At 36.6% G+C, this 9407-nt stretch overlaps 1 protein-coding gene across 4 annotated transcripts; it reads right to left on the bottom strand.

The window, feature by feature from the left end:
• Nucleotides 1–481: 481 nt before the first annotated feature.
• LOC146164727 (beta-1,3-N-acetylglucosaminyltransferase manic fringe-like) lies at nt 482–8468 on the bottom strand. Of its 4 annotated transcripts, XM_083382230.1 has the most exons (6): nt 8173–8468; nt 7784–8085; nt 7540–7660; nt 4598–4686; nt 4345–4510; nt 482–3001 (listed from the first exon to the last, which is right to left on the bottom strand). In XM_083382230.1, the coding sequence occupies exons 4-6, from the start codon at nt 4612–4614 to the stop codon at nt 2855–2857; spliced, it is 330 nt and encodes a 109-aa protein (XP_083238356.1). In that variant the 5' UTR covers nt 4615–4686; nt 7540–7660; nt 7784–8085; nt 8173–8468; the 3' UTR covers nt 482–2854. The 4 variants fall into 4 exon arrangements, with proteins under 4 accessions (XP_083238356.1, XP_083238355.1, XP_083238354.1 ...); XM_083382229.1 differs by lacking the exons at nt 7540–7660; nt 7784–8085; nt 8173–8468 and having other exon boundaries at nt 482–2565; nt 2815–3001; nt 4598–4805; XM_083382228.1 differs by lacking the exons at nt 7540–7660; nt 7784–8085; nt 8173–8468 and having other exon boundaries at nt 482–2574; nt 2815–3001; nt 4598–4805.
• Nucleotides 8469–9407: the final 939 nt, after the last annotated feature.

The following is a 9407-nucleotide window of genomic DNA, read 5'->3' on the forward strand; positions in this document are numbered from 1 at the left end:
AGTGAAGCCGTATGGAACCGTTTGGGTGCATAAATTATTCTGCTTGAAACAAAAGTGTAAAAAACTGGAGGCTAAAATATAGTAATATGCTCTAGCAGGTTGATCGAAATATATTTTTTTTAGACGATACTAATTCGATTACTGCTCTGTGTTGAGTAACTATAACAATCTCTCCTAAAAGCATAGTTTCATCCAAGTTGAACATTATTCGTTTTGTGTGTGGTTCTATTAAAAAATTAAAACAATTCCGCCTAAATATGGCTTGTATTTCTACATTGATCTTAGTTCTCTATTTCACGAAATAACTCTGACATGCTACGTCGCATTTAGAATTAGGTTATTATAACGTTTTAGTTTTATTACTTTTAACGTTATTGGGACTTACTAAAATTAACGTGAGTTCTTTCTATTGTTGCTCTGCTCTATTTAACTAAACGAATGTCTTACTCTCATAAAATAATATCAACCAAGGCTTAATATAAGCAAACCGTTATATTTTTTCTAATATAGACATCATACACTGGTATACAGAAGAAATTGAATTTACTAAGTAAAACTTTCGATGAAAAATATTTGTTAAATAAGGAAATCTTGCGTTAGAGGAATGTTTGAAATTACTATAATTTAGTTATGCGCTTACGACGTTGTTTATTTACCTTACAACCCACATACGAAAATAAAGTGCGACACAAAAGCTCGTTTAAATGCACACTGTCCTAAACGGATCGCCAAATATATCTGACTCTACTGAAAGCAAATGTATAGAAGTGTTGGTTTTGTCGGTTTGTGTGTGATTGTGTGTGTTTATGTGTGTGGGATTGTGTGCTTGTGTGCAGGGGCGCCCGCAGAAAATTTTCCAGGGGGGGGGCAATCAGGGGGGTAATCAGAACATCAAAAAGGGGTGGTCCTGAATTTTCAACTTAGGGAATTCCCCTATTTTTCGTCTGACTTTAATGAATAATGACGTCATAAAACAGTGATAGCATGACGTCATAGAATGATGATCGCAAGACGTGATAAAAAACTAATCAGAAACAGACAAATACGTCCAGCAAAAGCGACCACTTGGGTCGTCGACAATCCTGTCAGGCGCCGGCTGCGAAATCACGGCGTGCAATCGTTAACTTCAGGAAAAAAAAACATCCAAGACCGTGATATATGTGTGATTACTTGGTAGAATCATAATTCGGCTATTAGCAGCGCAGTTTTCAGGTTCTATGAACGGAACTAGCGCTAAATTACAAGCACATCTTTCACCACCTGCAAAACTAAACGAAGATCGTTTTTTTTTCGGTTATTATTATGTCACGATTAGCGCAACATCTGCGCCGAGCTGTGTGCCACGTCAGCTAGCTGCGATTGAGGGGAAATAAGTTGTGTCCATTGCACACTTAGCACGTGGGCTTATAGACTTAGAGTATGCTTAAAGAGCATAATTTTGCGTTAACGTTAACCATCACTACATAAAAGTGGAGACTTTGAAACGCGCACGACAGTCACCATTATACCTTCTTTTAAGAATCTGCTTCAGTTAAACAAATGTCGATGTTACACCAACATCGGATATTAGCGCAGAGACCGAACAGCGAGGAACATACTGCGTATAACTCGACGTTGTTTAGCGAGGAAAAAAAGAAGGTTTGACTTAGCGTTGTCAATTGTCGAATACACACTTGCTAATCAGTCAACCTAAACAAATAACGAAAGAGAAAAAATTCCAGCGTTTATGGTCGACCAAACAAACGACGAAAAACGGCGTTTTGCACTCGATTTTGGTTCGCTTAAGATTAAGACGCGTGACCCAATTACTTAAAAAGCACGCCGCTTCAAACAGTTGGTAAACCATGACAAAAACGAACAAAACACGGTACTATCACTTACAAAAAAGGGGGGTAATAACTTCCGCCCCCCTGGATACGCCACTGGGGGCAATGGATAATGTAGAATATTTTTAACCTTCATAAGTAATACATATTACACTTATAAATAATACTGATAATCGCATTTTGAAATTCCAGGCCCCCCCCTGCGGGCGCCCATGCTTGTGTGTGTTAGTATGTGTTTGCGTGTGTTTATATAATATGTATGTGTGTCTGTGTGTGCGGTTAGGTAACAAACGGGTTTGAAACTTTTGGGGTAAAATTAATACTAATACATGTCAAATAATTCACGCACTGTAGATTAATCTTTTTCGATCATGTAGTATTTTTCACTGACGACAATTGAGCTGGGTCGGCAAAAAAATGTTAAAACCCTGGTTGAGGGTGTACCAATTTCGAAAATTGCACTTAAACGTAACCATTTTGCTGCATATAGCCTACAAAACAAAAATAATTTTTTTTCGGCTACACCAAGCATATTCTTCGTGCATGAATGGTGGATATACGTACACGCAATATACAGCACATACAACTGCAATATTATTAAACAGAAATCACATGATGCTGAAAATGTAACAATCAAGGTTCGGTTGTAGACGCAGGCCCCGGAGTCGACGGAGTCGGTTAATTTGTGATGGGACACGGGAATCGGGACGTGCGCCTGGCAGTAGCAAGTACGGAAAAGCTGCACATTCTAAATCGTAAAAAATGGAATAACATATGATGGTTACCAATTTATTGGGTGGATGAGTAGTATCACACCTCTATTAAGGGGCTTCTCTATATCCAGCCATATTTAACTTATGTGAATGGGTAGAACACAGTGTTGTGTAATCCATGCCACCCCCTGTAGGTCAATATACTACGACCTGACATCGGGTACCTCTGGTTACAATATATATACGGTATTATTTTATTTCCTAAGCAAGCTTACCAGGTTTCTATTAAAGCTAAGAAACAGTCAGGCCTAATAATCATTCCCTCAAAGACGCACACATTGGATCGTCAGAATGTTGCCAGCAGTAAACAGAGATAAATCTGCTCGGATCATTCTTCAAGCTAAAAGTGTTGTTTGATGGCGGAATGTCCAGCTTGCTTTTGTCACTGTAGCAAATAACCGCCTGCACGAAAGAAAGCTTTGCATTATCACCTCTATTGAGCACAACATTGTTTTTTAAAATTTAACTTAAAACGCAAGATAGGCGGTATGATGCCGATATTGTAATTCAAATTTTTTTTTGTTTTTTTAGTAAATGTGTTCTGTAGTCTGCATAGTTTGGCAACGTTTCGTTATGTATGTTTATTCTGCGCATTCGAACAGCGAAAAAAACCTTTCTCCTTAAAACCACTTACACAACATTACAATATACTCCTTGCTAAAGCCCGTATGCGCATCCTTATTTCACCCGGTGCGATTTGTTTTAGACGCTTGTAGCGTTCGTATTAGGATAATTCGGGGCTTTGAAGCGTCTGGAAATTTTACGCTTGAAGCGGACTGTATTAGAACTGCATGGATACAGGCGAACAGCGAATGCGCAGAATAATCATCCTTTGGTATGAAAGATAATAGCCAGGATCCGCATTATTCACCAGTACAGCAAACACGTATAATTAAATATATTTCCTGAACCGAAAAATAAAGCCATTCCCTACGTGATTTTACTTATTTTGAATTAGCAATGCTTTAGCAACCATAAAAGTCTCTAACCTGCTATTAACTGCAAAATAATCTAGCAAAGCTAGCAATTCAGGTCAGACACATTAACCAGATCTTAAAAAGATATATATATATTTCGCCAACTAAGGCATCGTCAGTATATCTTAATTCGAATGAATCTTATTGCTAGCTTTGCTAGATTATTTTGCTGTTACTGATCAGGAATTAAGGTCGACATTTATCTTGCAAGGGTCAAGGTGATTTCTATTATTCACACATTCAGTGCAACACTGCTATTAACTGGGTAAAATTGTAAACATTTATAATATGCAAACCTGTAGGATAAAAAATCTATAGTTTGCAACGTTTCGTTATGCATGTTTGTCTGCGCATTCGCTGTTCGCCTGTATCCAGTTCTAATACAGTCCGCTTCAAGCGTAAAATTTCTAACACATGTTCTACCACAGACGCTTCAAAGCCCCGAATTATCCCAATACGAACGCTACAAGCGTCAAAACAAATCGCACCGGGTGAAATAAGGATGTGCATACGGGCTTTAGTAAGGAGTATATTGTAATGTTGTGTAAGTGGTTTTAAGGAGAAAGGTTGTCGCCAAAGTAAACAAAGGTTTGAATATATAAGTTTTGCCATAAAACTGTAAAGTTAAACACAGCAGTTTTTATTTAAGTAATGCTTATCGACATTAACCTATGACGTAATGTTATTAGAATAGGTAATAACTATAAACTCATGTTCTTCAGGTAGAAACCCACACGGATGTTACATTTTAGACTGTTTTGAACTCACCGCATTCATCCAGGTCGATGCGTTCAATAAGCCCAGTTTTTTATACGGGTGGTAAAAACGATGAGACTCAACAAGTGGAACCTTTAGCTTATATGTGATTATATAACCAAGATTGATGTCATCAGCCATCCCAGTCTCTCTACAATCGTCAACGAATTTCCCATTTCTAACAAGAAGAAAACAACATCCCATTACTAACAAAAATAAAACAAAAAATATTTTGAGAATTACTAATTTTAAAATCCTAACTCACCCGACAAAAGGAAGCATCTTTTGCGCGAGAGGCCTTGTGATACATACTCCTCCGCCTCCGGTCGCGAAATCGAACTGATTGCCGTTCCTCTGTGACGGTATATTGAATGCAATTAAGTCCCAAGAATATAAAGAAAAGTGATCGGAGTGAACGGGAAGAGTAATCATTTCAGTGCCTTAGTCGGTGCCGGATCCCTTAGCTACAACTATAATCATACCAAATCATGCAAATGTGGTTAAGTTTTCGATAAAGCCGTACACATATTGTGTTGATCTTTCTGGTGATTTCCGTTTTTAAACGCTTATATTAATTTCAATGTGTAAAAGTTGAATCAACAATTTATTTTTTAAAGGGATATCTTGTCACAGTTTAAGTCAATTAAAAATTGACTTTGAACCCGTACTTCAAGCTTTAAGCTACCCAAATTAAAATATCCAAGCTACCAACTGAACCTCTATAAAAGCAACAATAACTAAAAGCAGAAAAAATGTCTAAAGCAATAGTATTAAGACTAACGACATAATAAATTCAAATACACAGTAATATTCACGGCAGAAGAAGAACGCAATCGTCTAATTAATATGTAAACATGTCGAAATAAGTCGTAAATGAATCGGAATAAGGGTTAAATGGCCAAAATAACATCTCAAACTGTAAGTAGATGGTATGATGCGAATGGTGGGCCACGGTCTGGCATCGGCCGTTTTGGTGTCAACGCTTGGGTGCCCTAATTTAAATGGCGCCGTTAGGACGTTACTGTTTTGGCACCGTTTTTTTTGGGCCCTTGTTTGGGGCTATTGATGGGTAATCGGTGGGGTTGAAATTATTAGGGAGTTAGTAGTGTACTTAGGGGTGTCGTTAGATATTAGGTAAAATGTTGTATATAAACTTTAATTTTTTCCGACTGCTTTAAGACTAAGCACTTTAATCCGGCCAGCGGGTTTTATTCTTAAAATACATAATCTAAAAAACAAGAACGAGTTTCCACATGTCTGGTTATATCATAAACACTTTTTCCAGGAACGGATCTAGTGATGACCCCGCCAAACTCTATTTCTAGTCTAATCTTCTGCGATTTTATGGCATATTTACAGACAAAAAGTGTCCTCTCACATCAAGTTTTGGCAATAACGTAAATAACAAGTCAAGCTTTTAACATCTTGCGTTTTGCAATTAAGATATAAAATTATATTCGGCGGACTGGCAGGGAAGTTAACGCGGACTAGCCGTTAAGAACCACTGAGTTAGAGTGTTTTTTAATTAGGTCTAGGGCTCTAGGCTTATAAAAGTTATGGTAATTATGCCTTTCTCTAGTGAATTAGCCCCTTCTCAAGTAAAAACTTTAGGCCTAAAGTACCCAGCCTTGGTGAGGTCAAATACTTCATGGAAAAAGTCTCACAACTACCGAGAGATTATAGACGAACTCTTCCTCCGCTTCCTTGGAGTGCAACATGAGAAGTAAGTCCTCCAAAGTCACCTCAACATGTTACCGCAAAATTTAATTGGCGACGTTGGTGAGGAGCAAAGTGAACGATTTTATAAGGATATTAATGACGGAGGAGCGATATCAAGAAAACTGGAAGTGTTATATGATCGCTAATTACTGCGGAAGCTTAATAAGCGATGTATCGAAAGCCCAATATAAAAGAAGATACTGTGCCTTTTTTCTGTCGTTATGGCGAGAATAATGGTTACCCAACATATTTAAACGGGAAATTAAAGATGATTAGGAAATTCAATGAGAATTAAGCTTATATACTATAGAGTATTTCGGATTTAGAACATTGTTTTCCTTAGAGCCTAAAATAGAAGTTTTCACTAAAATAGTTCAAATTTCATAACTCTTAAACTTGATGTGATAGCAAAATAAGTAATGACGGATTTGCAATCTGTCGCCCAAAGTACACTAGAATCAGTTGAAAAACCTTGTGCAAGAAAAATTGTGTGAACCAGTTATATTTATGTATTTTTTGCGCTTCGGTCCAATGTATTCCGTCATTAAAATGTTAACGAAATACCGGCCGTTTTCTAAAATCTGAAAGATACCGATTCACATTTTGTCAACCTAATTTGATTAAGGCCATGTTTGTGTTTCTCCCGATTTATACCGTCTTTGCAATATGACCATTGTACCGCAAGTAACACATCCTATAAGTTAAACCCTCATAAGTAAAAATACATTGTAAGTTTTTTTTGTGCGAGTTGTTAATGTATTTTACCTTTAATATTTAAGTCAACGTGCCCAATAAATTAGTTAACGCCAATATATCAAGTAATGTACATTGTTTATCTGCGCCCAATGCGTCACGTACCCCTCTAAGTCGACATTAAAATTTGCTTTTTAAAGCCAAAACGTCGCAATTTTCAAATTCGACTTAAATTGCACATTTGCACACATTTCCTAACGTAATAGCAAGCTCGTTAGCCTATTTGTTTTATAGCGTGATCAGAGTATGACGTCATATTGCTTTGACATCACTTTTTTGCCCCGACCCGCCAGAACATTTTAAGTTCCTCATGCGGCCCGCGGTTAAAACTAATTGCCCACACCTGCTCTTTAACAAATGGTCCTTGTTAAGGTTAAAATCTGATCCGTTGCTAATGCGTCAATCAAAATAAAATCTATTGTGACATCATAACAAAGGCAATACTAATCTAAATTTCGGGATTTTTGTAAACTTGGTAATCAGAAAAAATCACAATATGTATCCAAATAGGTAATACATTTCGCGATTCTATTTTATTTTAGTGCCCGACAAGTTATTGCCGCTCACTTAAACACTTGATCAATTTTCAGTGCTTTCGCGGATCCTCTGGGACCTTTTTACGAACCCCTTCAGCCCCTGTTGGAAAACACTGCTTGCCAAACTACAACTAAAGAAGTTCATTTTGTCTCATCACTTGTAGATTTTACGTCATCACATTTGTAGACCTATTATTACCTCCCAATGGTCCCAACTTTTACAGCCGAGGTAAATGGACTCGTTCCAGTGATGTTTGTTGAGTTCCTCCAAAAGTATTTGGGGGTTTACATAATTGTCGTCATCGAAGCGACACCACCACCTTTGTGACGAACACCGTAAGAAAGACAAATTATTTTTACTGAATAAATTTAGGAATAGCTTTGAAAAGTCAAAATAAAGGCTCATTGTTGAAAATCACGAACTAAAAGGATGAGTTACCTACTTTTTGTTTGTGGGAAGAAACAAGTCGAACTCAGCACCAGTTTTGCAGCACAAATCAACTCTAAACAACAAGAAGCTATTATTAAAAATCTAAAGTAAAAACGAGAGTATTTAAAATAAAACAAAGATTTGAAAGACATGTGTAATTTTAAAAGAACTGGGGCTACATTTTAATAGATTGAAAAACGATTTGTCAAAAATCCCCCAGGAAAAGTAAAGTGTTTAACTTATTGTGAGTATTTCCGCAAGATGTGCTGTGCAAACGACCATTGGTTTTTAGTCGGTATTCTTCATCAAAATCATCTGTTAAAAAATATATCTGCATATAACGTTTGCAATAAATAGTCTGTACAATTTCCAGCATAAAAATATGAGTAACCCATTGCATACCTGATCTCTTGAAACTTTTTTATACCAAGTGTTGAGAATCATTTCCAGTCTTCCAATTGAACGATGATTTTTTTTGCAAGTTTTAACGGTAAAAAGCACATCATTCAGCACAATACGTGCGGGGTCAACTTCAAGTTTCTCGTAACTTGGTCCAATGTTACTTTTAAACTTATTTTCCACCGTGAAGTTGTAGCAAAAGAAGAGCAAGAGGAAAACACAAGCCATGCAGGTCGTCCTAGTAATATTACTATTGCAGGCGAACAAACACTTTCGATTCTTTACAAGCATTATAATTTTTTTCTGTAGTGAAAAATGCATTAGGTGCGAGTTGTAAAAACTCTTGATGCAAGAATAAGATTTAATAAAAAATGTGCTGCTTAATAGCGTAACATTTCAAGTAATGCGTTAGTAGCATGCACTCCATAATTTGAAGTTAAAGCGGAGGCAGCAAGTCAAAAGCTGACACGCAGCGAAAGTTTGCTATAACACCAACAAATGTCAATTAATTATAATAATTTGATGCACTCAGTTTTGGTATAGCTATTGCGTTAAGTTTAGGGTCTTGGTTATTCGAGCTTTATTAGACAAAAATCATACGGATAAAAATATGTAACGTAACGTCACAAGGTAACACTATTTTGGGACGTTATAAAAATCTTAAGAAAGCATTGGTTATCGTTTGATCTGGCGCTAAATGTTAGTCTAAATCTTTTTAACGAGTGGGCGTCAAAATATTAAAAAAATAAAATATTTCAGAAAAGAATCGGAACATTCTCCTATGCTGTTAAAAAATAAGTCCACTGGTTTGTGTCACAACCAGGGAGTCGAACCGTAACCGAACCGGAACTTTATGAACCGGTTCTAAGTCAATTTTTTTTTAAATGTTCCCGAACTTGAACCGGTTTTTGTAAGATTTTAAGGAGCCGAACCGGAACTTTGCCGAAAAGTTTGAAAGAACCTGAACCTTAACCGAACCCGAACGAAAGCGGTTCACTCCAGCATAACGTCACAACTTGTATTACACAGAGTCGAGTTACGCCATGTTCGATATTTTATAAAAAAATATAAATATCGATTAAATAAAACGTGGATTTTTTTATTTTTCAGATATTTGAATAATGATTTGGTGTTTATAATACGTCACGTAGCATTTTTTTTATTTTAAATGACTTACAATTCAAAGAATGTACTCTACATTTATTGACCCACATTTTTAGATTTAACACAACTTATAT

This window comes from Ascidiella aspersa, chromosome 2 (assembly GCF_963924565.1).
Source record: "Ascidiella aspersa chromosome 2, kaAscAspe10.2, whole genome shotgun sequence".
NCBI classification, from domain to species: Eukaryota; Metazoa; Chordata; class Ascidiacea; order Phlebobranchia; family Ascidiidae; genus Ascidiella; species Ascidiella aspersa.